At 39.3% G+C, this 27101-nt stretch overlaps 1 protein-coding gene across 3 annotated transcripts; it reads left to right on the top strand.

Moving 5' to 3' along the window:
* PRKCI (protein kinase C iota) lies at positions 1–27101 on the top strand. 3 transcript variants are annotated; one of them, XM_082288164.1, is made up of 19 exons: positions 1–399; positions 906–950; positions 7526–7647; positions 12089–12178; positions 13527–13577; positions 14700–14785; positions 15813–15953; positions 16799–16853; positions 17339–17397; positions 17865–18041; positions 18765–18862; positions 19840–19926; positions 20517–20652; positions 21160–21247; positions 22164–22289; positions 22393–22472; positions 23413–23502; positions 23800–23915; positions 24624–27101. In XM_082288164.1, the coding sequence occupies exons 1-19, from the start codon at positions 284–286 to the stop codon at positions 24709–24711; spliced, it is 1851 nt and encodes a 616-aa protein (XP_082144290.1). In that variant the 5' UTR covers positions 1–283; the 3' UTR covers positions 24712–27101. The 3 variants fall into 3 exon arrangements, with proteins under 3 accessions (XP_082144290.1, XP_082144291.1, XP_082144292.1); XM_082288165.1 differs by lacking the exon at positions 906–950; XM_082288166.1 differs by lacking the exons at positions 1–399; positions 906–950; positions 14700–14785 and having other exon boundaries at positions 7601–7647.

Genomic DNA, 27101 nt, shown 5'->3' with positions numbered 1-27101 from the left:
ACATCCGGGGGCGGCGGAGCTGCTCCCCGGCCGCTCTCGGGGCGGCTCCTCCGCCCCGACGGGGGACATCCGGCGCTGCCCTTCCGCGCCGCCCCGCGCGGCTCCGCGCTCCCTCCCACCGCCGCTTCTGCGCGGTCCCCTCCCGGCCCCCGCGCGTGGTGCCGCCCGGCGCGGGCGGGGCGCGCTGGAGGCGCGGGGGTCGCGCAGCCGCCGCCCCGGCCTGGCTCGACCCTGCGGTTCCCCCGCTCCGAGCCTGCGGCTGCCCTGGCCCGGCCCGGGGGCGATGCCGACACAGCGGGACGGCAGCGCCGGCAGCACCATGTCGGCTCCGGGCGGCCTCGGGGGCAGCCTCGGTGGGGACGGCGCCCACCAGGTCCGGGTGAAAGCCTACTACAAGGGGTGAGTGCGGGCGCCGAGCCCCCGGGGGCGGCCGGGCGGAGAGGAGCAAAGCGGCCCCGCGGGTGTTCGGGGTACCCGGCACGGACTGCTCTGGAGGGGCTCCCGTGGGTACTCCGGGCTCAAGCCCCGGGTATCCCCGGACTTGCAGGGGAGGGGGGAAAGAGCGGAGGAAAAACACTGCGCGACCAACCAGCCGTGCTGAAACGGATGTCAAGTGCAGGACTGGAGTTAGGGTTCAGGGGGGAAGCCAGATCCTCCCTTCTTCTGGGATGGCCTTCCCGCTGAACAAGGATGTGCCTGAGCAGCCTCTGCCCTGCTCACCCTGCTTCCCGTCACCCCCAGGCCCTGGCTGTCAGTAATAAGTACATATTCCTTCATAACACACGCCAAAAGTCGCACTTGGTATGTTCGGAGTGCAACTTTGGTCCTGGTCTCTCTATGTTAAGTAATGTTCAGGACTAAAGGAAGAGGATGTTTGTATGAAAATTTGTTTCATGGATTTTTAGGCTGTTTGCCAGGCACCGAGCGATTTCCAAGGGAGTCTGTCAATGGTAAGCCAGATGCATCTACTGTCAATTATGCTTTTTCTGTTAAAAAAAAAAACCCAAAATACTAGGTGTCTGCAGAATGGAAATCTGAATTTTTGGGCCTAATTCAGTGGCTGTCCCGCAATAACACATAAAGCAAAAGAAACATCCTGCCTTGGGCTCACAACACCTTATTAAATAGTAACAGTTACAAGACTTAATAAGTTTCGGTGCAAGGGTTGCCAGTGGTTCATTGGGCCATTAAGTCTGAGGGGAGGTGATCTAAGCAGAAAACAATGTAGGTTGCATTTTTGGATTGAGTGAACACATGATGCCCTTGATAGCTTCCTTCCAGTTATCTGTGTTACCACAAGAAGAGGTGTACTACATTTTCAGTATTTACTCTCTGCTGTCTCTGGCTGTGTAATTTTAAGGAGAAGTATAGGAACCACACTGAGCATTTGGTATTTGCTGCTGTGTTTGGTTTCTGGCTTGTGTCTGCTTTGAGACTTTTCTTGACAGAAGTCTGTTGAAGTTACTGTAGAGACTGGCACAATCTGTGGCTTTAAAGGACATGTGAGACACTGTCAAAGTATGTGAAATTCTGAGCTCTTTGTTTCACAGTCCCTTTAATCCACCTTTAAAGAAGTGAAGATGCCCCTGGCTATCAGCTGGCAGAAGTGTTCATTTGGTCAGACAGTGAACTAAAATGGGAACTGGTCTGGGTGAAAACCATTTATTTTTCTTCTGTTGGGTCAGTTTTAATCTTGATCACGTCCACATGCAATCACATGGGTTCTTGCTTTAGCACAGGGAGGTTGTGGAGCAAGGACAGGGAGGAAGCAGCCTGGGGTTGTGGGAGTGAGGAAAAAATCTGCTACATTGGACAGGAATGCTGGCTCATGACACTGGTAATAATTTCACAGGCATTGGAATGTTTCTTTTGAGTCCCGTCCATTGACTTTTTATCTGTTAATGCAGTTATCAGTTTAATAATGGCACTGAGTCACAGAGGGTGTTGGTTAACCATTGTGAATACCAGCAAACTAACAAGCTGAATGCCTTAGTCATGATTTATTTTGAGATATAAGCAAATTATTCTCTCCACTTTCTTACAACAGAAAGTCTCAAGCCCCTTCTCAGACTTGCACTATCAAGTGGGTATCAAAGCCAAACATTTTATCTGCACTTACCCTGAAATGACTTGGAGACTGAGGACTAAATGCTGATACCAAAGGCAGCTTTTCCCCCATTCTTCAAATAAACTGTCTCAGAGCTGGATTGAGGAATTAATGGGAAACAGTGTTAATCAGGAAACGTTAATCTCTCCTAATTTCCTTTTAATGGAAGCATTTGAGTGGGTTGTAGAAGTTATTGGGCAAGTCTGGCTCGGAAGGTCTTTTCATCTTCCAAAAAGAGTTTCTGGTTGAAAAGAAAAAGGAACAAAAAACCACCAAGCCAACCCAACCCAGCCACTTAGAAGCACAGATTTGTTCTTGAAATGTTTGGGAATCTGATAGTTGGGATACTTGCCTGGGGCAAAGAGCTGAGCCTGAATCCCCAAAACTTGGCTGGGTCTGGCCGGGAGCCCAATTACTTTCCTCAGCCAAGACAAAGACTTCACACAGGACCTTTTGAAGAGTCTTTGTTTCATTGAACTGTACAGTGGTAATTCTTTGTCTTAAATTCATGAAATATGTTAAAACAGGATGGAAAATTTTCCTAAAAGCGAACAGAGATCATGAGAATAAGGGGATGGAGAATTCCCAGAGACTTGGGAATTAAGGCATTCAGTTGAGTTTTTCCAGGTATTTCCTTCTCTCAGGTAAACTGTGCTTATCTTTCACGTAGGACTGGTTGTTTAAAATGCTTAAAATAGTGTTATCTATTTTAAAGAGTTACTGTGATCTGTGCAGTCTGTGTAACAGAGGTTCCTGAGGCAGTTTTTAGGAATTCACTATGTTATTCCAAACATGGGGGTTTTTGTTGATGCAGTAACAAAGTATAGCAGCTCCCAGTGTATGGCACTGATCAGCATCTGTAATTACAACCATTTCAGTGCTCTGATGATATTCAAAGTTTACCTTTTGTCTTACTTCATTTGCTGGAGATGCTTTTTGTCAGGTCAGTATAAGAAGTTGTTATATTATTCATACATATGTTGTGGGAGTAGAGAACAGGTGGGAATAATTCACTGCTCATGCTCAAGGAATCCTGTAGAATTCATGCTGATTTAGAAAAGAAGCAAAACCAAACAGCTATAATAATTTTTCTGTCATGATTAGAACTGCTAGCTTGTATTCTTTCAGTGCCTGACATAGATTTTATGCTGGTTTTAGCTGCGTAGGCTGTAATGTAGGTTAGATTTTTAATAAAAAGGGGTAGATACCAATGCTTTGCCCACCTTCAGTTTGATTTGGTTGAAATGAAGAGCACGCCTGACAGTCCTCTCATGATACATGTTAAACCTGCTTATTTTCTTGATTTTAATGTAATTACATGAGTGGAAAAAGTGTGAGGAGAAAATAAATTTTAGTTGTTAAATCAAAATGTACCTCCATAAAGATTTCCAGAAAATTTATTTCTTAATGATTGTTGAATTCTTCCATAATTTATTTTTATTTATCTTGGGCGCTTTTTGATCAATTCTTCGGCGCAGTGACTTCTGTTGTCTGTTGACATTCATGTTCTTCACAGGAGAGTGTTCAGCTTAAGAAGACTTTGGACTAAGCCTGTGAATACATTTTCCCCCCTTCTTGCTGTTTCAATATTGATTTAGCTTTCTGACAATATGTTTTTCCAGAAAAACAGACTCGCACAGGGGAAAACAATGCTTTAAATGGTTGTGAATGGCAGTGGCTGCACCTCACAGTACAGAAATGACACTGACACAGCAGAATTCCCCCAGAGTCCTGTGGGGCTTCATTGCAGTGAGCTCTAATTAGACATTTTCAAAAGCCTTAATGACTGGCCCAGGTGTGTGATACATGCATGAATATGTAGGTAATATGTATGATGTATCTGTACATTTCCACGTACATAATAAGGGGTATATGAGGCTGCAGGTGGAAAAGTCTAAAGCAGTAGTGTCTGTTCTTACAGGGTGGTTCTCTCACAGGAGTTTAAGCTCAGTGAAAATGAGCTACAGATAATTGTATTTAATTGTTGGCATTGGTTTGGGGTTTTTTGTGTTGGATGGTTCTTTTTTTGTTAAAGGATATTACAACTCTTGGATGATTTGTAAAAGAAAATGAGGAAAGCTGTTTGATCTCAGGAAAGGTGGAGAATATGGTCTTCTAGATGTATTTAAAATACGTTCTCTAGTGTGTTTAGATTTACCATTTGCCTTTTCTCAGTCTTCCTAAGATTTATATTTACTGATTCTGATATTTGCAGGATATTGACACAGGCCTTCTAGTAGTATGCATTAAATTATCTTTATTAATATTTATGAAAGATAGAAGTGATAGCATTTTCAGTGAAAGTAATTCAGGACAAGTGCTGTCTTGTTTATTTGCATGTTTCCTACACACAGGTCCCTGATTAAGACCAACTATAATAGTGCTAAAACAAATTGTAAAAAGTCTGGTGCTTCCACAGTAAGAGTTAATTGGCACCTCCAGATGTGGTGATACAAATGTGTGCTTGAATCAGATTTTCTTCTAATTTCCTGTGTGTGCCAAGAGGTGACAAGTAAGGATGTTTATTTCACCTTGGAATAGTTTCATGACAAACACGATTATTCCAGGCAGTGTATAACCTTATCTTCATCACAAGGAAAGGCCTATTGTCAAGAAGAGTTTTCCCACATCTCAGTAAAAGAAAACATTTTGTATCTTTAATGCAAGTCAGCAGGCTATGGTCCATATTAACTTTCCTTTGTCCCTTAATTTGGCCTACTAACTTTTATTTAAAATACAAAATTTTGTCTCAATAGAGTTTAGCTTCTCCTTGGCTTGAGTGAATCCACCTTTTTCCTGGAGGAAGGCATCATCAGTGCTATTAGGGGCAAGAAGTGTGGAGACACGAAGGTGTGACAACAGAATCACTGTGAAAGTGAGACCTGTGTCTCAGGAAATGTCAGGGTCATCAGTGGAGTTCAAATGGCAAAATAAAGTAGTAGGAAGACCTGTAACCTTTCAGTTCCTGTGTTCGTAGATGTTGTTTGTGGAACCTTGTTTATACTTAACATCATCTTTCTCTTGTAACATTGCTATTGGCTAGAGTTCTCTGAAAGACTGGTACTGTCCGCTGTAGCAGAAGAGATATTCCAAATTGTTTAGTAACTGATACATGTCCTGCTGGAGGTATTAGAGTACTAATTTAGAGAACATGCTTAAATTCTGAAATAATTAAACTCTCAGGTTCTGTGAAGGACAACTGGTTTGCCACTTGAAGATACCAACAAGTAGTAAGAGATTTTTTTTTTCAGTTGGTACCAGCTTTTACTTTAGAGATATGAAGAGATTCCAAGGCTGTTCAGTACATCTTAACATTGTGACTTTTCCTGTTCACTGCAGTACAGATAAATCTATTTCAAGTGAACTTGAATCATCAAATTTGAAAATATGCTGAACAGATTTTGATAATACATATATAATTTAATCTTCGGTTTTTGCTGAAACATCAGTGATTACAGTCTTTAAAAGTGTGGTCTGTAACTCTGTTTTTCTGGCAGTAACAGTCATTCAACAAACTTTCTACTGAATAGTTCAATCCCAAAAAAACCTACAATGTAAATACATAAAAATATAGATACTTTGCTTCTCTTCTCTGTTCAGAACTAATTTTTTGTTTAAGAACATATTCCAAAGTGGATATATCTGTGCTAAAATGTCAATAAATGAAGGAATGGTAAACTCTAGCACCAAATCAGTGGAGCTGCTAAGTAAGCAATGCCTTTTTTCCTTCCCGGAAAAACAGGAAATACGGGTTAAGGCTTTGCCTCCTAATACAGGGTTGCTCTGTGGTGGCTGCCAGTGTGTCTGTGACAGTAACACACTGTCAAATCCGCCTTCTTGGCATTGGGTTCCCAGTTGGTGTTTTTAGAGAGGATGTGAAGGGAGACCTTTGTGTCTGAGAGACCTTTGCCATGTTGGATGGATGCAATTGGGACTTTCAAATAAAGCCCTGTTTGGTCTAAATGACTGTGCTATGTCTAAATACTGGGGTTCAAATGTTGTTCTGTTTCGCATTTTGTCTCATGTGGGAAGAACAGGAGTGATTCCTCTACCAAATCATGTAGCAGCTTTTTGACTGCTTTATTCAGATTATTGAAGAGATGTCATGTTTATCCTGGACACACATCTGCCCTATTTACTGGAGTCTGTCCCCTAACTAAACCCAACTGATGATGCTCATAAATCCAGAAGCAGGCTCGCTGTTCTTCCACAGTGCTTAGAAATTGCCAGTTAAATTTATTCCTGCTGCTGCTCTAAGAGGAGCCTCAGGCAAGCAGTTTATTTTTTGTGTGCTCTCTGCCCCTCCTGAGCGTTGTTCCAGCTCCATGACCACAGCATTTTATGTTAAGTCACCTTCTTGATCCCAATCTGCCCATGCACATGATGTTTTAAAGATATTAACTTGCTGTGTATGTACACTTCAATCTGGTAGGAACCTTGATGCTATTTCTGACCAGGTGAAAACTTTGTTGCTTCAATAATTTACTTTAGCTCTCCTCAACAGTCATGGGTGCTGGCACCCACCGGAGCAAATCCAGCTGGATGAGGTTTTTATGGGAAGATTAATCTTGTAGCTCAAACATGGGGCTTTTGTGCTATGTTTGAGGAGTGTGTTGTAAACAGCCTTCCTCTAGCTGTACCTCACAATTCCTTTGGTTAAGGGACTGACCCCTGAGTCACCTGTTCCCCTTTAAGGCCCAGCCAACACAGTGGGTCAGCATTTTTGCTAACTTATTAAAATCAGGTTAACTCATTTTTAATTGTAATCCTCACAGAAATACTCATTCTGCATAACAGTAAAGCAGTGCATTTCAATTCTAAATATATGTTTCTCTGTCAGCCTTCCCCTTCATTATGTGAAGCACCACTCTTCTTTTAAAGGCACTTTGAATATTTGGCACATCCCCCCAAATCTGCTAGGAAATCTGTTTAGTATTTGTCATTAATTTTTCATAACATCTACACAATCAAAATTTAGTTGGGGTAGATGTATGTGTTTTTACATTTTGATATCTAATAACAAAATAACTGTTAAAGAGGAAGTAAAACCAGAAATATGTTATGATCATAATATAAAGCATTTGCAGCATTTCATTCTTGAGTTTCCACTGGTGTAAGAGATCTAATTTCTCTCTGTGGTTAATGTCTCCTGCAACTCACTTCATAGTTAATTTGGGCATAAAATCTGAGGTTTTTTGAAGAAGATACCTGGAGGATTGAATGTCAAGTAATAAAAATCACTTAGAGCCTGACTTTGCTATAAGAAGGGAACTTAGGTACTTTATTTTACTTTAACATTTTGGAGGTAGTTTAATCAGGGATGGGGTTTATATTAGTGGTATATGGAAGGTGATAGAGATGATGATCAGTGTTATGTTTTGTGAAATAGTTTCTGAACTTTATTTTTCTCTTGCTCAGGGACATCATGATAACCTATTTTGAGCCTTCCATCTCCTTCGAGGGACTGTGCAGTGAAGTTCGAGACATGTGCTCCTTTGACAATGAGCAGCTTTTCACCATGAAATGGATTGATGAAGAAGGTAGATCAGTGCTCATCAATACATTGCTCTACATCCTACCTTTTCTTTCCCTTTCATCTTTTCCTTTCCCTCTGCCTTCATAAGATAACCTTATAAAACATAGAATCTGACTCCAAAAATAAGTTATCCAATGCCTTCTTAAGTAGAGCTTAATAAAGAGGTATTTGTTTCACAATACTTAGTGTGTAGCTTGCTCTCTGTCTTTTAAACCAAACAAGACCTCAGTGACTATGAAAATGTTAATTCAATGTTAGGACTTCTCATGAAGGCAACAGAAAGTATTCCCTTATACTGTTGAAGATTCTGTTTATATCTTATATTTTTGAAAGAGTTAAACAGACATTAGGTTTTACAAATTGCAGTATTTATCTAAAATATTGATACAATTTAATGTATAGTTGAGTTGTATGTGTAACCAAAAACATTTTATCTCAAGTGTTATTATCAGCTGTTACTTTAGCAACCTAAAGTCTATTAACACACAGCTGCTAATAAAACTTTTTCTAAATACCAATGACATGTAGTAACTTTTCATCAAAGCGCAGAGACAACCTTGACTGAGAACTCTACATCTCTAGTGCTTACATTATCCATCCTAAAGTTTGCCTTGGATGAAAAGAAGTCCAGTGTGTTCTCCCTGTTAACAGATGTCATCCGTTGAGCGGTGTGTGTACAGTGGTATTTTTTTTTAAAGGTTATTTGTAGGTTCTGTTTTCTCAGTGGAATTAGTTCATTTTACACGTAAGTTTTGAGCTACAGCTACAACGAAGAGCCCTCTGAATTATGAGACTGCTGTGGAGTTATTTTAGCTGATGCAGTACATAAAAGGCTGCAGTGTGCAGTGATTTGTTGGCTGTGGTTGGTGTTTGCATGCAGTCATCAGCATAAATGGTGCTTATAGAACTGTTTCCTCCCATTTAAAACTGGGCTACTGCCAATTTATTCAGAGCTTAAAGTTAAACATGGAGCAAAGCTGGTTTTTGGAAGTGCCATGTAGGCAGGTGTGTTGAAGATTACGTGGTCTTGGGAGTCTGAGCAGGTGGGGTTTTTTCTTCCCCTCATCATTCCAAAGTTATTTATACCAGGCAGATGCAGTACAGTAAAATGAGCAATGTTTATGGCTGAACTGTGCAGCAGAGCTACTGGGAGTGAACATTTACTTTATAATAAGCTGGCTGTGTTGTTTTATCATCAGGAAGATAATGGACTCGTCACTGTAGAGGAGTTTGCAGTGTCAGTCATAGTAAAAAGTATATATATAATTTTTTACTAAACATTTTGTACTGATTCAATAATTTACATGAAGCCACAGTTTGTTCTGTCTCAATTTCTGCTCTTTAATTAGAGTTACTTTTGTAAAAGAAAAAGCAAGGCTGCAGTTTGACTGAATTATTTTCATGTGTTCATATAGGATTTGATTTTCACAAGCAATCCATGTTTGCTTTAATCGTTGACAGTTTAATGTCAGGGGAGAAAAAGTTAATCTGCCAATGAGGAGTGTGTTTAAAACAAATCCTCCTGTCTTTAGTGAATAATTCTTGCATGTACAATGCATGGCTTCTTGCCAAGCCCCCTGCCTCCTCTCTCAGCACCACTCTGTAGTGTTTTCAGTTGATACTCTTTCTAGAAACCTGTTTTCCCTTACTGGAAAATTCCTATATCACATCCTCTTCACCAAAACTGAAGTTTGCTGTTTAACAGTAGCATGAGGAAAGGTATGTGCTGTGGGCTGGTACTTGTTACACTATTACTCATGCTTTTTATAGTGTAAGAGAAGATAAGGGGTCTGGGGCATCACTATTTCCTGACTAAACTGGATTTACCTGGTCACTAAGGTTTTGATTTGTCATATAGTAAATGCCTTTGCAAGATGAGGGCATCATGTATAACTACTCTGATTTCATAGAGGTAATGGCACACAAAGACTGATCTAATTTAATTGAGCGGAGTCATCTCCAAAATCCTCAGATGCAACTGGAAAACAGAATGAACTTGATTAGATTTTAGACAAATTTCTATTTTTTCCATATATGGTCAGTTCAGCTTCTCTCTGCTTTCTGAAACATCCTGTGGGATGGACCCTGGCCTTGTGTGTCACTTCAGTCTGTTGTTTCTCAGTATATAACTCAAAAGTAAGTATTTTCCTATGTATCCCAGTTGTCTTTGACTGCAAAATTTGTACTACTCAAGCTCGTTGAAAGAGATGTCCATAAACCTTCTGTTCTGAGTTTGCTTGTTCTTGAGACCCTCTTTTGCTTCTGCCAAAAGGAAACACAGAACTGTTTGCACAGGTGTTGGAAACAAAAGAAGAAAAACTAGTTTGTTGATTCCCATAGTGAGTCTGAGTAAATACAATTGTTCCTTCTCCTCCCACCCTGCTCTGCACAGTGTGCGTTTGTGCCGTGGGTGGGCACTGTGGTGTCCAGGTATCCAGCTGTTGGGGGGAGTGGTTTGGTGGTAAATGACTGTAGGTGGCTTCAAAGAGTCATCTTTAGGATTTTGGTGTGCAGAAAACAATAAAGACAGAACACTGAAAATGGACCATTTACATTTATTACTGATATTTTAGCAATAGAATAGAATGCATAGAATCACAGAATGGGTTGGGTTGGAAGGACCTTTAAGATCATTTCATTCCACCCCCTGCCATGTACAGGACACCTTCCACAAGACCAGGCTGCCCAAAGCCCCATCCAGTCTGGCCATGGACACTTCCAGGGATGGGGCAGCTACAGCTTCTGTGGGCACCCTGTGGCCAGGGTCACACGGCTCTCACAGGGAAGAATTTCTTCCTGATATCCAATCTAAACCTACTCTCTGTCAGTGAAGTCATTCCCCCTGTCCTGTCACTCCAGGCCCTTGTAAACAGTCTCTCTTCACCTTCCTTGTCGGCTCCTTCAGGCACTGGAAGGCCACAATTAGGTCACCCCAAAGCTTCTCTTCTGCAGGCAGAACAATCCCAATTCTCCCAGCCATTCCTCACAGCTGAGTCCTCCATCCCTCTAATCAACTTGGTGGCCTCCTCTGGGCTGGCTCCATCAGGTCCATGTCCTTCCTGTTCTGGGGAGAAGATACATTAGAAACAAATGCATTGTGATACATTAGAAACAAAACAAATTATCTGGAAAAACTTCTGGGGGCTGAGTTTAAATACCCCCAGCTGCTGGGTATGTGATTCCACTGAAACGCCTTAGCAGTGCCTGTATTAATTTAGAAACCTTGCCATATAAAACACAAAGAGAATAGCTGAGAGTCTGTTGCATGAGAACTTTCTAACTGTGGCATCGACGGAGGACTCAAAGCAGTAAAATTTCCAGATTGGATCCAGTTTAGCTGGGATGGAAATTACTTTGCCTTCTTCCAGTTTGGTTACCCATAACCAGTTTGCCACTTAAAGACATGGAAAGTAGTATTTCTGTTAAAAATTAGAAATATGGAAAGGCAGACTTGCTGTATGGGATTTGGGCTAAAAATAAACTTGTGCTCATGCTGGAGGACGAGCAGGCAGAAATAAATCCCTTGTTCTTACACAGAACATCTTGTGTAGATGAAAAGGGGGGAGGAAGTTAAACTAATAATGAAGTATTTTCTTTCTTTGGGGCAGTGATGACTGGGACAACATTGTTTTAAAAATGTTTCAGTTACAGTATTATTTTGAAAAAGGCTTATTCTTTTAGGGGGCTTCTTTTTTTATAATGTTACTAATCTGCATCAGACACCAAAGAAAAGACAGTCTTGTTTGAGAAACTTTATCATCAAGGATTTGGCATATAATTTAGTCTGCACCATCACAAATGGTCAACAAAACTGCAACGGTTTTACTAAAAAAAATAAGAAACAAAGCAAACCAACTCCCACTTTTTTTCTGCCTTGGTGCCCTTTCTTTAAAAGATTTTATTTCAAATAGCCCTGTGAGTGTGAAAGTAGTAGTTACAAATCAGAAAAATGGGGTGTTGTACTTAGATTACATTATTTGTCAAAAATTTCCATTTTTGTTTGAGGAGAGACTTGAGCATTGACTGCTTTTGCAGCTCCTGGTGCAAGTCTTGGCAGTGCTGAAGCAGCTGTGAAAATAGAATTGACTCAGTTCTAATTAAAAAACCATGAAATAAAAGGTAATCTTAGAAGGTTTTTAGGTGCTAGAATATAGCCTGCACTTCCTGTACTGAAATAATGTGTAACCATGCTTGTAGCAATGATGGTTTGTTATTATGATCTGCTCACCTCTTGGGAATATCCCATATTTTTATTTTCCCTGGAAGAATTCAATATGACTATTTTCAGATGTACTCTTTGAACAGTGTTAAAAAGAAATACTACCACATTTGAGAATATTGGATTTTTGCTACAATAATTATCTTGGAACCAACTGTGAGGGAACTCCTGAATGGTATGGAACTAATTGGGTTGAGTTTTGTGTTGTTCTGTTTTCTTTCCACAGGAGATCCATGTACAGTTTCCTCTCAGCTGGAGTTAGAAGAGGCCTTTCGGTTGTATGAACTAAACAAGGATTCAGAGCTTCTGATCCATGGTAGGTGAAATTTACTGAAATTTACTGCTGCTCATGTTAGTACCTGTGAATGAGTGGAATTCTTACCTTGCATTACCTGTACTTTTGGCAGCCTTCTCCCTTCAGGCCTGTGGCCATCCTGTCAAGGGATGCTGATGACCATTCACTGTACTTTTAGCTCTTCTTTATTAAATTAAGGGAGGAAAATATACTTTGCTGTTAGTTTATTCATGAAACCCAGCCCCTGTCTTTTCATTCATTCAGCCCAAGTGCCTTCATACACTTGCTGGCAGTGAATGGTAGAAGAGATAAGTACAATTTATTTATTTATTAGATGTGTATATTATCCTGAAGTTGATTATGGATAAGTGCTTTAGAGCAGCATCTCTGTTAGGAAAAAAAGTTAATGAGCTCCATTTGTGATACCAGATTAATGAAAAGTTTGACTTTTCTAAAATTAAGTACTTCAGTTTTAAAAATATTATGCCCCTGTTGAATGTGTAATTGTTCAATTTTTATTCTTCAGGGTTATATGTCTGTTTTGGCAGCTTCTGCAGAATATTTTTCTAGCTATTTGTAACTTTTTACCAGTAGAAGGTCGGTCTTGGTTTATCAGAGATTAGAGCAGAGAAGTGATCATTATGAAGTGTTGCTGTGTTACACTACAGTGTCTTAACAGGCTCCTGCTCTTAAAAAGATGCAAAAAATCTAGTTTGTCGTCAGCCCATTTGAAAGAAAAAGACAGCTTGGCAGCTTCCCACAGAGAGTTTTAAAAAGGGGAAGAATATAATCCCTTTGTAGATATGTTTCACTGCTTCTGTACATATTACTTGAATTTTTGATCTGCCCTTTCTCCATTATTTTTTGTGCTTGATAAGCTTCTGATTAAACTGGCACCAGGGCTGTCTCTCCACAGCTATACTTCTCTCTGATGGTTACTGAAGCCAAATGAACTGTAAAAGATGGGTAGTGTTACTGAAGCTAAATAAACTGTGAAAAAAAAAACAAACTTATATAGTCAACATCCTATGTAACTGTTAGGACACTGTCACATAATACATTTATAATGTTCGGAAATCTTGACTAACTGTGAAGATTGGTCACATGAGAAAACAAAATAATTACTTTTTCTAGTTACTTTCTTTAAGAAATAACTTGATTTATTCTGCTTTTTGCTTGTATTTCTCATGTATGTCATTGCTATGCCCAGCAAAAGGGCTTTGTGATGCTTTGCTGTTCTTAAACAGTTCTGTTCTTCAATGCTGTTCTCTAGATGGTTGAATGCCTTTCAGGAGTGTTGTATTTAGCCCAAAGATTTATTTTCTGTCTGAAATAAAAAGCTAATCAGAAGTCAATGTCTTTCTTGCAGTATTTCCTTGTGTCCCAGAGCGGCCTGGCATGCCTTGTCCAGGAGAAGATAGTAAGTAGGCATTTTAGTTAAGGAATACAGAAAATCAGATTTCCTGTTTTAACAGATTTTGATGTTTGGTATGGCATCCTGCAGTTATGAATATTAATAATGCAAATCTGTACAAATTAAATATTTAGAAGGAATAGAAAGTCCTGCTAAACTTAATGTTTGTCACTTCTGAATCATTGTTAATCAGCATTTCACATTCCTGTTAACTACCCATGTCACTCTGCTTTCCTTGCTTTTGCCTCTTCTATCATGACAGTTTTTTATCTTATTCTTGTCTTTTTGGGAGTTGCCAGATTGCTGGCTGACAACTGTGAGCAGAGGCTTATAACCAATGATAACAACTTGTGTCACCATTTACAGATCTGTGGTTAATTCATTTGAAATTCAGGAGGATTCTCCAAAAGCCTCCCTTGTGTTAACTAATGTTCTAGACATTAAAGAGGTAATTTCCCCTCAGTCTTAAAGTTTTATAAAAGAGTGTGTGTATGTTATGCACTGACACATCTGTCAGCTTGATATCCAAATCTCTGACAAATGTAAATGTGCGTGTTCAAAAGTTAACTTGGGCAGAATGGGTAATGCTGGTTATCCGAAAAATGAGGTTGCAGACTGAATCAGATTTACAGCTCAGTGTAGTTTTTCAGTTTTGTCTTCTGACATGCCTAAAGTAATGAAAAATAAAGTAATAGTTTAAAAAAAAATAGTGGCAGCTGTGGATTTAAAACACTGGAGTATTTGTCAATCAATCTTATAAATCAGGACGTGCTCCCAAAATTCACCTTCCTTCCTCCTTTCCCTTCCCCACAGCTCCTCCCCAAGTTGAGGTGTATACTTTGCACACAAGCACTTGTATTGTTTGGACAATTTCCCTTTTCTTGACTCACTGTTCCTTTTAACTTCAGAAAATCAGAATTAACTTTGAGTTGATCAGGATTATTCTACTTCAAATATTCTCCAAAACTTAAAAAAAAGAAAAAGATACTTGGAACATTACTCTGTTTCTGTAAGGTGTAGGAATGAAACTTTACTCTGCAAGTCACTCTGCACAGAAACCTCCAGGAGAAGATGTTGTAGTTCTGTACTTGTATTTGTCTGGATATAATCCTGTGTTTTTCCTCTTAGAGTCCATTTATCGCCGAGGCGCCCGCCGGTGGCGAAAGCTCTATTGTGCAAATGGTCACACTTTCCAAGCCAAACGATTTAACAGGGTGAGACTCTTGTTGGGTACTTAAAGCCATGATACAGGGATGTCTTACTTTGATAATGATGATGCCACTGCCTTGAAAAGTTATCAGGTAGTTTTATTCTCATTTTTGTTGTTGGTCTATACACTTTTGGTAATCCTGTATTTTCAGGAGACCTAATCAATATGAAATCGTCAGGAACTTAAAATAGAAAAAACCAAAACAAATTGGTTGCAATTCACTGTACATATACTCTGAAAACATAATATTAAAACTCCTGTGTTCACTTAAAATCTTCCCAGAGTGCAAACTGGAATGTATTAGATGGCTAAAAGTAGGTTTTCAGTTTTTCAGCTTCTGGGAGTAAAATGGTCTGAACTTGCTTATGATGCACAGACTTTTCTTTCATGACTTTTAGAGGAGAAAGCTGTGATGTTTCTCCAGGCAGCCTGTTTCTGGTGCCATGTAATCTACTGAAAATAGCAAACCATTCAGAATGTTTTCAGGAAGCAATGGTCAAATAGAATTAGCTAAGGACCAAGAAGGCTCTGCTGTGTTTAAAACAGCAGCAGCAAAAACCAAACCCAAAATATTTGGGTAAGTCAGGTCCCTTGACAGCTTCAATAATCTTTCCTTCTTCTCTAAGCTTAGTGTATTGTGTGCTTAATGCTTGAGATTGTCTCCACTAAACTTCATCTTGAGCATCCTCATGTCTAACTTCAGCTTTTTTTGTTGTTGTTTTTTGACCTCATCTGGGTTAAAGGCTGTCAAGGCACCATAGTTAAATCAGTTTCCACTCTTGCCTCCGTAGGCACCCTGTTTTCATGGATCTTTGGAGTTGTTTTGTGAATGTCCTTCAGCGAGTGTTGATCTTCCCATTCACGTTGTCTGGCTGTTTAAGGTGTTGAAGCTTCTGCTCTCCTGCCTTCCTCTGTAAGGACTCACCTACAGAGAGATGAGGAGATGAGCTTGGTTAATGCAAGTGTGGCTGGATAGTTTTTATTGTTTAGTTTTGCTCTTTAATTAGAGTTGTGTTGGTTTCTGATTGCAGAGAGCTCACTGTGCCATCTGCACTGACCGGATATGGGGCCTGGGGCGCCAGGGGTACAAGTGCATCAACTGCAAACTCCTCGTTCACAAGAAGTGTCACAAACTTGTCAATATTGAATGTGGCCGACATACACTACAGCCAGTAAGTAAAATTGTTCTGAAAAGTTACCTGGGAAAAGCAGCAACCAACCAATCAAACAAATAAACCCCCCCATTTTATACTATTGATTTTCAGGCTGCAGCCTGCAAATAATTGCAGTAGTTGAAACATCATTTTTATGGTTACCATGACTTTTGTGAGAAAGTTTGGGATTCAAGGAGCAGAGTTGCAACTTAGTAGCAAGACAGGAGTCTAATGTGCACATCTGATGTTTTTCCCTTGTCACATATGAGGGACGTTTATCCCACTGTTCACAGGGATGTTACATAGTGTGTACATATGCACGCACACACTATTTTACATCTTCAGAATGGACTACCGGTAGAGCAAATTATCTAAATATCTGATACATTATTGGATTATTTCCCATTTACAGCAAAGGAATCTGAAGTGCAGAAATTTTGACTTTTCTCCCAAGAAATTCAGTCATTTTCAGTTCTTAAGTCCTGAGAAAAATTGAGATTGTTACTGCTCCTGGTTTAATAAAATGGACAGCTACAAGTCCATATTTTGGGAATTCTTTTGACTAGTATGTATACTGCTGAAGGACTTCAATTTTTCTATCTAATTTCTCATCTCCTGTATTTCTTTCTCTGTTGTACCAAGTTGTCACTTCTGCAGCTTTTGGAAACATGTCATAACTTCCAGAAAATAGGGAAAATAAAGAATGCAGTGGTTTATTTCATTGTATATGTTTTAGTAACTATGTTGACTAATCAAGTTAAAAAGTAGCTAGATTGTATTCTTCAAGGGTCGTTAATTTAGTTTATTGTCCAAGTGTCTGACACTTGGACAGTCTATTACAAAAATCCTATCTATGTTTGCAGGAACCAATAATGCCTATGGATCCATCATCAGTGCATTCAGATAATGTAGAAACAGGTAAGATCAATAATTTTTTTCTCTAAATTACTGTAAGTTGCTGAAAAGTGAACTTTGAAGTAAAATTATTTTAAAAACCCGTCTTTACTTTTTCATAGAATACGAAAAGTAAGACAGCTTCTTCATGCTAAGGGGCATATAAATGTAAAAATTCCAGTATTGTATATCTTATCAGTTTCAGAAACTTGATTAAAAAAAGAAGAATTTAGGCTATCAGTTACATTTAGTAAGCTGAGTACTTCAAATGCCCTGATCAGGCAAAAAAACCCAAACCCTTAACAGCAGTAGCAGAGCTCCTGCTGGAGTGGAGGCCAAACATGTTTATTCTTGTGGCAGTCAGAGTGATGGTCCTAATGCAAACCTATCAGTTTTGAATTCTTGCAATAGAAACATTTAAACTGTGTTTCTCTGAATGTGGAAATTTTAAGGCAGAAGAAAATCCTGTTGTGTTTCATTAGTCTAATAAATTTTTCTTGCACTTCCAGTGATTCCATACAATCCCTCGAGTCATGAGAGCTTGGACCACGTTGGTGAAGAAAAAGAGGTAAAATATCTTAACCAGGTTAACTCTCTACATAGGATCACAGAGTATCTGAAGTTGGAGGGAACCCATGAGGTTCACTGAAGATCTTAAAGCCTGTGTGTCTCAATTTCAAGATTTTAGTAATTTAATTTGTCACAAACTGAAAATTAGCACAAAGGGCACATTTGGATTGCTCCTGAGGCATGTGCATGTATGGCTGGCATGCTTCTTTATTTTGAACCTTGAGATGTGCTTTGATTTAGAAAGTGTTCCAAATTCTTCCAGTTTGGTTTGTTTCTTATCTGCCAAGTCTCTTTTGCCTCCTTTGTTTCCCAGCACATTCCTTTCCAGGACAGTACAGTCTTAAGATAACAAGTGTTAATTGAATTACTTGTTTATATTCATTTTGAAATGTTTGACATGCTGACTTTTGCAGTTGCTGACAGTTGCAAGGCTGCTTCCTCATTTCAGTGCAACTTTATCCACAGGCAATGAGCATTAGGGAAAGTGGCAAAGCTTCCTCCAGTCTGGGCCTGCAGGATTTCGATTTGCTCCGAGTCATTGGAAGGGGCAGCTATGCCAAAGTGCTGCTGGTTCGGCTGAAGAAAACCGAGCGCATTTATGCCATGAAAGTGGTGAAGAAGGAGCTCGTTAACGATGATGAGGTGGGCAAGGTGTTCTCAGTGAATTGGGCAGCTCTTCCAGACAGCTCCAATGTCCCCCACGAGGTGGGAGCCAGGTCTGGGCTGCAGCACTCAATGAGAATTCTGCACGTGGTTTTTTGGTACTGCTCTATAGGAGGTTCACAAGGCAGGTAGCCAGGTGGAGTCTGATTTTCGTATGTTCAAGTCTGGGTTTTTGTCACAAAGAAATCTCACCATATTATTTTAATTTCTTGTTAAATCAGACTCCTATCTTAATTTTTGCACAGTGATTAGTAAAAACATGTCAGAAATTGCACTATTAAACTGCTGAAAACCTCTTGTTACTGAGGATTTCCCCTGGGTTTCTTTAGGCTACTCTGAAATGATTGAAGTGACTGTGGCTTGCTGTCCAAGAGATTTGCATTTATTTCTCAGTCTACCATTGATTCCTTCTGCATTTCTTGGTGCTATTTTACATTTCCTTGCACCAGTTTATCTTTTATAGATCAGTGTGTTTTCATTCCCAAGGTGGTTACACAGTGAGGCTAAGAGTAAGGGACATTGAGGAAAAAAATGTATGCTGTCAGCTGTTGCTTCACATTTCAGAACTATAGAATATTTAATTTCTTGCAAGTAAAACAAGGACAGCAAAGCCCTTTTGTGTCTTCCTGCTAATTGTCATTAATACTTGAGCTAAGAAGTGCAACAGTCCTTTTCTGAATGTCACTTTTCTTCAAAAAATAGGATATTGATTGGGTTCAGACAGAGAAACACGTCTTTGAACAGGCCTCAAATCATCCCTTTCTGGTCGGACTGCACTCTTGCTTCCAGACAGAAAGCAGGTAAAGGTCATAAATTAATAATAAGATAGTCTTATTAAAAATACCTCATCCTATCAGGCACCTCAAAGGCGTATTTAAAGCATAAAGTGTTAGGTAGCAAAGTCAGTGTTTTGTAAACCACTGTAGTATTTTATGATCCAAATGCCATGTGCATCTAAGGCTTTCAGATGGGGAAGATGCAGAAGAATGTAGAGTACTGGTAGATGTGGTGGGGAGGATTCTGGAAAGGAAGAGAAGTGCAGCTAGTAGGAAAAAAAAAAGGATTGAGAATATGTGGTAGGAGAGAACATAGAAGGAAAAAAGGCATGAGGAGATGAAAATCAGAAGTACAAAAACTGAAGAATAATTGTCTCAAACTTGCCTGGATTCTCTGAAGATGAATCTCAGAAAATAGAATCTGAGTTTTCAAAAGGAAAACTGAGTAATAGAGATGAAAATGATTATTTTTCTATTCTATACAGTAATAACTTTAAGTACATATAAAATACAGCTATTGTATATTTGAACAGTATCCTTGCTGTTTCAAAAAGGTGACAAGCTAGTGGAGGGAAGTGAGAAGAAAGAGTATTTGTAATACACTTACTGTATTAACCACAAACAAAGGAGACTAAAGGGATCAGGAAGGAAAATTAGATTTAAAATTTTTTTTTTGGTTTGTGCATAGAAACTGATGTGGCTCTATACAGTCACATGTGTAGTAATGACAAGCAGTACCTGTAATGGATGAGGAGTATGAGAAGGATTACTTACATTCCTTTAACAATGAAGGAATTACCTAGAGAGACTTTGTATACTTGATTTTTAACTTTGGAAATTTAGTCAAAGAGTGGTGGGGGCGGGGATGGGAATGGTGAAACCAGCCTGGTGCCAGAGAGATGGGTAGAGTGGAATGGACATTGTTCTACAACAGACCTGTAACATCTCACACCTCTTTCAGCCGTGCACACAATCATTTGTAACAATCCTGTGTGTTCCAGGTTATTCTTTGTTATAGAGTATGTCAATGGAGGAGATCTGATGTTCCATATGCAGAGGCAGAGGAAGCTGCCAGAGGAACATGCCAGGTGTGTCTTGTTCCAGATTTCTTGCATCAAAACAGTGGTTTTCTGACACAGTGCAGCAGTGCAGAGATTGAGGGATGAGCCAGCAAAGCCTCTCCAGATGTTAAGGATTTAAGAAATGTGAAACTGCATCCTCCTTTTGCTGCTGCAAGCCACTGTGTTTGTGTTTCGAGAAGGAACTGTAATAGCATTCAGATGCTGTTCGCATTGGCATTACTCTGTATGACTTCAGTCTGCTATTTTTTTTCTAGAAAAACAGTTTTACAGGTTTTTTTTTAATGTCTAATGATATCAATGTGTTTCTTGTACAACAGCCACTACCAGCTGTCCAGGCAAATGCTGAGTTCTTGGTGCATATGCTTAATCTCAGATGGTGAGATAAAAGGGATGATTGCAGTAGGCATTACTATTAACTAAAAACAATTTTTGAAGTGCATGGAAACATTTGCGTGATTATAAACAATTTGCCACTTCTCTGTGGAAAAAGAATAGAATACTTGGGATTATGTATAGAAAATATCATACTACCAAGACTGTGTTATTGAGCTTTGAGTTTTGATTACTTAAGTAATCAATATTTCTTTTTACACTAGGTTTTATTCTGCTGAAATCAGTCTAGCATTGAACTATTTACATGAGCGAGGGATAATCTACAGGGATTTAAAATTGGATAATGTGCTCCTAGATTCTGAAGGTCATATTAAACTCACAGATTATGGCATGTGCAAGGTAAGATCTAGTTTTTTGCTAACCAGGAAAATCAACAATTAAGAAATGTTATAAATTAAAAGATGCAGAGACTTCAAAAAGTGAAGTTTCAAGTTATCTCTTTGTACACAGTGCACACAGGCTGTATATTCATTTCACTTCCACACGTGGAGAAAAGGCAAATGCCAGAGTGCACAGACCACACTTGCATGTACTGTTTATGTTTTTATAAAGCTTCTGGATCAACTTGTCTGGGAGGGGTTGGCTGAAATAGTCAGGATAAGGTGATTTCAAAAGAGGTTGAAATTATCAGTCACTTGCTCCTGTTTGGATTCTGTGGCACTGCCCATTTCTTCTGGGAAAACTTTTGTCACTACAAAGACACTGGATCACGGGTTTGACTTTGCTGTGGAATTGCCATTATGCTGGTTATTCAAGACTTAAATTAATTCTAAGTAAAGCTCTTAACAGAGGGGTGTGGGATCTTCAGTTAACTGTAAAGTATTTTCTTCCCATCTTTTCCTGAAGGAGGGGCTGAGGCCTGGTGACACAACCAGCACATTCTGTGGGACTCCAAACTATATTGCACCTGAGATTCTCCGAGGAGAGGATTATGGTAAATGGAATTTCTTGATGCTAGTTTATAATTTTCACCTTATCTCTTCTTACTGGAGTTGTTTAGCAGTAGAAAGTAAAAATCTCCATTAGGCACATAACCAGTCTTAATTCAACATCCTGTCTGAAAAAGTAAATAAAGCCTTCAAAGGAAGAGCAGAAAACTTCATACAAAGTAAATGAGATACTCTGCATTCCACATTTTAAATTCTTTTGACCAGTCTTGAAGAATAGCTTGAGTCTTCCAAATATATTATTGTTTATAACTATTTTAGATAGTACCAATGATATACTTGCAGTCTGGCATCGTGTTTGGTTTTGGAGCTTTACATTTGGTAGCAATGATGGATTAGATATAAATTCATTGCAAAAGGCCTAGATAGTAGATGTCCCTTTACATATTTGTTTTTAATCTACCATCTTATTTCAGTCAAATGTCTCTTTCATACTGGCTTCAGATATTCCTGCTTATCACAAGCTTGCTAGGCCGGCCAGCCTGTATGAGCCCCAGCCTGGCTACTGGGATTTCCTGTAGCAGTGAATAGTAGGGGAGATAAGCTTTGCTCCATGAATGACTGACTTACTGCTATTAAGACTCACATAGTTCCTCCTTAGCCTTATCTCCCACCCTGGATAATGCACTGTTGGTTAGTAATGACTAGGCTTAAATATTATCTATTTGTTAAGGTCTTAACACCAACCTTTAAACTCTGCATTTCCCCTGTACAGCATCTCCTCCTGTTGTCTACGTAATGATCCACGTAATGTCTGGTACAGCCGTTATCTCTCCTTTATTCAGCTAACCAGAGAACTGGCAATACTTACATTTTTGAACTCGTTCTTCTCTGTCTGTTTTTAGCCCCAGAGGTGTTGGTATTTTTGTTGTGAAATGTGGTGTTTTCTCTCTTGAATTCCAGGCTTCAGCGTGGACTGGTGGGCCCTTGGTGTGCTGATGTTTGAGATGATGGCGGGCCGGTCACCGTTCGACATTGTCGGGAGTTCTGACAACCCTGATCAGAACACAGAGGATTATCTCTTCCAAGGTAAGTACCATGGGTGTTCCTACACTTCAGTGCTTTGCTTCCACTTAACCTTTAAACTAACTACAAAGATGCAAAGGCTGATAGGAACCTTGTTTTCTTGCAGTAATTTTGGAAAAACAGATCCGAATTCCCCGATCCCTCTCTGTTAAAGCAGCAGGTGTTCTAAAGAGTTTCCTTAACAAGGTAAGAGCTGATGTACTTTATCTACCACATACAGAAACAGGGTAGAAAAGATGAGAGCCTAAAGCACAATTTCATTGGGGCTGGGGGCCCTATTCTAGATACTTCTCTTAAAATCTGAAGCTCCTGGTTCTCAGACTGGGATTGTGTGTAAGTTTCAAAGTGAAAGGCGTAGAAATGCTCCAAGTGATTTCTTTAAGCTGGAGAATTGAACGAACTTACCAGATTTATTTTGGTTCTGAGAGAAGCAGCTTAGCAAATCACTTGGACAGCTTCTGATGACTTCATGGAGAGAGATGCAGAGGCAGGATGTGCTCGCTGCTTGCTGGAAGCTCTCTAGCCTGAGAGTCAGAAGGTGCATGTGTGGTAGTGGATGATGAGTCCAAGCACTTGCTGGCTTTTAGTGAGTGTTATGTGAGTGGGAAGAAAGAGATACAGGAGAAACCAGATTTGGTAAAGTTATTCTAAGAAAGTAACACTGTTCACTGCACACTGTTACAACTCCCTGGTAGTGTGTGCATGTGTGTACATGGAGATGGAATTGTCGTACTAAAATAACCTCCTTTCCACACTATTTACCAGGAACTGCAGTTACTGCCCCAGTGTGATTTCCTGGCATAGTCTGTTCAGAGAGGAGCAAGGGAAGGTGGGGAGAAAGAATCAAATTCATTAGTAATCTAACAAAGCCTGCTCTGACACCTATGGTATGTTTAAACAGATCTGAATGAAAATGAAGAAAAGCAGCATAGCCATTTATATTCCTTATATTCCTGCCTATTTCAGAGGGTAAATTGGAGCAGTTTCCAAAATAAATAATCCTAACCTAGTTCTTTAGTGTTCCTTGTAATTCTGGTGTTTCATCTCTCATGGGATTTGTAACAAAGGCATTTTATTCATGTGTAGACCGTGGCATCCATTTAGAAATATTTTCTTCCTTGCCCAGGATCCAAAGGAACGCTTGGGCTGCCATCCTCAGACAGGGTTTGCAGATATCCAGGGACATCCCTTCTTCCGCAATGTTGATTGGGATCTGGTATGTGAATGCCCACTGCTGTGGCTGAGTTTCTTTGCATACAGTGATGCCTCGACAAAGTTGTTTGGAGCCTAAGAGAGGAACTTAAGATCAAAATCCTTAAGATCTTAATTTATGTTGTACCAGAATTACCATACACAATCTTTTATCCCTTTTACAGACAGTAAGTGCAGTAGATTAATAGAATGATTGTAGAAAGTATAATAAATAAACTTAATAGTAATTTCCAGCCTTGTTTAAAAATAATTCAATAGGTTGTAACTAATTCTCAGTGTGACTAAGTGCATTTATTCTTAGATGGAGCAAAAGCAAGTGGTGCCTCCATTTAAACCAAATATATCTGGAGAATTTGGTCTGGATAACTTTGATTCCCAATTCACCAATGAACCTGTGCAGCTCACTCCAGATGATGAGTAAGTAATGTAGAATTTTAAGAAGTTCAGATAAGAGAAGACGCTTTGTTTGGCTTGTTTGGGTGTTTTACACTGTTGGTAGTCAGGTAAGATTATCCTGGCTGAAAAACCTTTATAAAAGGCATGATAATGTGCTTGATTTTGGTAGTGGATTTGTGGTTCTTAACTCTTGAGGAGCCCTGACCTTTCTAGCGTGATTGAGCTGCTGTTGTTCACATTTTACAAGTTTTTGTAATGTTTTATATAACATTCACATAGTATGTAAACACAGTCAATATTAATTGTTACCTGTGCACCTTAATCAAGTCTGAAATCCAACTTCCTTCTTCATCCCTTTCTAAAGACAGACTGTACAAAAAAGGTTTAGAAAAGTTGCTGATGCAGGTGCAGTATCTATCACATCCTAATGTTTTCAGGTCCTTACAAAACTGTCTGTTTAGGGCATAGTTTTAAAACTGCAAACCTTGCAGACTGCTTTGTGGGAGAGTGAGTACAGCCCAGTCACTGCTTTTGAGGGGTTTTGTGTTTTGGTACCATTATTGGGGTTAAAAAAACCCAGTGGTAACTGTAAAGGTAGAGAGAGATGAAAGAGAGAAGTGAAATGTTCTCAACTGCAGTCCACTGTACAGGTTTTAATTTTAAGTCAAACTATCAGTTAATGTTAACTTTTTACTTTTGCTGAACTAATGACTTTTTTAATCCTAACAGTGATATTGTGAAGAAGATTGACCAGTCTGAATTTGAAGGCTTTGAATACATAAATCCTCTTTTGATGTCAGCTGAGGAATGTGTCTGAATTCTCCATTTCTTAACTGTGCCAATCGTTACTCCATTTGTTCCTGCATGGATAAACATCTCTCCATTTGGATGCACTTGCATAAAATGAGTAACTCAACATCCTGCCCTTGCCACCTAGTGTGAATTTTCTTTTTGTATTGATTGTTGTCCAGGACAGTTGTTATGCTGAACCTTCAACTGCCAGATTTAAAATGTTAGAACTTTCTAACAATTTTGCCAAATTTGAATTTTAAAACAGGAGTTGGTCTCTGGGGCTCCTGACTGCACAAAGGGTCTGGCTGTATAGTTTGCCAGTACAATGTTCTGGGCAAGGAAAGGTTTTCAGTGCTTAATGAACACAGATTGTATCAGGTGATGTAATAATCCTTCAAGGATTTCAGATTTTTCAGCAAGATGAGTAAGAACTTATCACTTCTGTAGTTCCAAATGTCTTCTCTCTAAACATCTGATATCCCTGTTCTAGACATAGAAATTAGAGCTATGTTAGTGCCCTTCAGACTGAAATGACAGCAAGGAGAGCAGATATTTACACTGAATAGGTCAAGACTCTCTGCTTTCATGGGGAATATTGATCCTATCCTGAAGGAGACTATTAACTCCATATCAGAATTGGTAGGCTTTGCTCCAAAACTCACACTAGGAATTGTACACTGATACAGAGAGTGCCTTTCTATCCTGGCCCTTTCAGCAAGGGTTGGACACGGCATCAAGTGTCAGTTTAATTAAAGAATTCAGTTAACAGTTAGAGAAGTTAAAATCTGTACAGCATAATTTAGCAGTAATGAGCAGCTAATACTGAACCTCATACTATTTATTGCTTTTATACTTGCTGTCTTAACTGCATCAGAACTGCACACGGTACAGCCACAGCCTGGAAAAGGACATCAGTTCCTTTTTTATCTTACTGCCACACTGCTGGGAATGAGTTCCACTTTGCCAGTGGAAAAAGCTTATCTAGAATAAAATAGGTGCTGTCCTCAATGACTCCCATAACTTTTGCCCTTAGAGATGGTGATTTGTACTTAAAATCAAACCTGAAATGTTGGTAGCAGGCTCAAAGAACGCAATTGAAAGAATGGTTCAAACTAGGACTAGGAGGTGTGTTCCTTACATTTCATGTTAGGAAGCAGTGTAATATACAGCACAGATAATCCTTATTTTTAATGCTAAAGCAGCAGTTATGAATGTGATGGGCTGAAGAAATGCCAAATGTACCACTTTTTTTTTACTATTATTTTGGGGAAAAGGGATTAAGACACTGAGGAAAGGAATCTGTGTTATGTAAGAGCCACAAGACAAGCTAAGTGTCACTGAAAGCAGATCTGAGTATCTGTAAGCACAAGTTGGCAAACATTACCTGAAGCTTTTAGTAGACTTTTGCTGGCCAGTGTCTTTCTGTGAAAATCCTAATTTTCACTAATTTCATAGCACAAGTTTTCTGGTGTATGTCTGTTCACTTCCATGTCAGCTGCCAGCAGAGAGATTGCACAAATCCACACTGGTGTCACGGTATGAGATTTAGTTCATGTTTTTCTTTGCAATGTGAGTAGGAAACTCTTTAGTATTGGGCTGAGTTTCCAAAACTGGGAAGTGATTTGAGGGGCTTCAGTTTCAGGGAAGCATTGAACCTTCTCACTGTTAAAAATCAGGTTTCCTTAAATTCCAGTTGTGTCTTTTCAAATGTACAATATCAGAGTGAACCTTCCTTTAAAGAGCAGCTAATGACTTCAGCACATTTAATTTGGGTCAAGTGAACTGCTTACGTGCAGTTTTAAAATGGTGGTTGTTTAGCCTCTGACTCCTGCACCCACATGATCAGTTTAGACATCAGGGCACAACTGATACTAAACTGGGAAATCATATAAAGCAAACAAGAAAAGCCTTGTCTCTACAGTGGCATAATTTCCTATGAGGTATTAAGGAAAATGGCTTTATGTAAGGAAGGGCATTTCTGCCATTCATCAGAGAAGACTAAAGCAAAAGTTAATTGTTTTTTTTATAATGTCACAGAAAAAATACTTTTTCTATTTACATATCTAACCATTAAGAATGTTGCAAAATGACAAGTAAATTACTGTAAATCCATTTTTAAACTTTAATTTTCTCCAAAGTGCCATGATATTAACTGTTATTTTTCATTGTTAAGCATATAGTAACTGTCATAAATATTCAGAAGGGACATTGGGTGTAAACAGTCCAGTGCAGTAGGTTTTGTTTTTTGGAGAATGTGTCTGCATCAGAAGCATGATGTATTTATGTGGAGTAACCTCCTTTTTGTATGCGAGTTGGATTCCTATGGGTGCTCTGCTAGTTAATATTGTCACTACTATTTTCCTGTTTCATATGGAATATGGTCTTGAGCGTTGTTGTGTAATCATTCCCTTTATT

Source organism: Coloeus monedula (assembly GCF_965178545.1).
Source record: "Coloeus monedula genome assembly, chromosome: 10".
Classification (NCBI taxonomy): domain Eukaryota; kingdom Metazoa; phylum Chordata; class Aves; order Passeriformes; family Corvidae; genus Coloeus; species Coloeus monedula.
The sequence above is the reverse complement of the archived record's forward strand: the minus strand, read 5'-3'. Positions and strand labels throughout refer to the sequence as shown.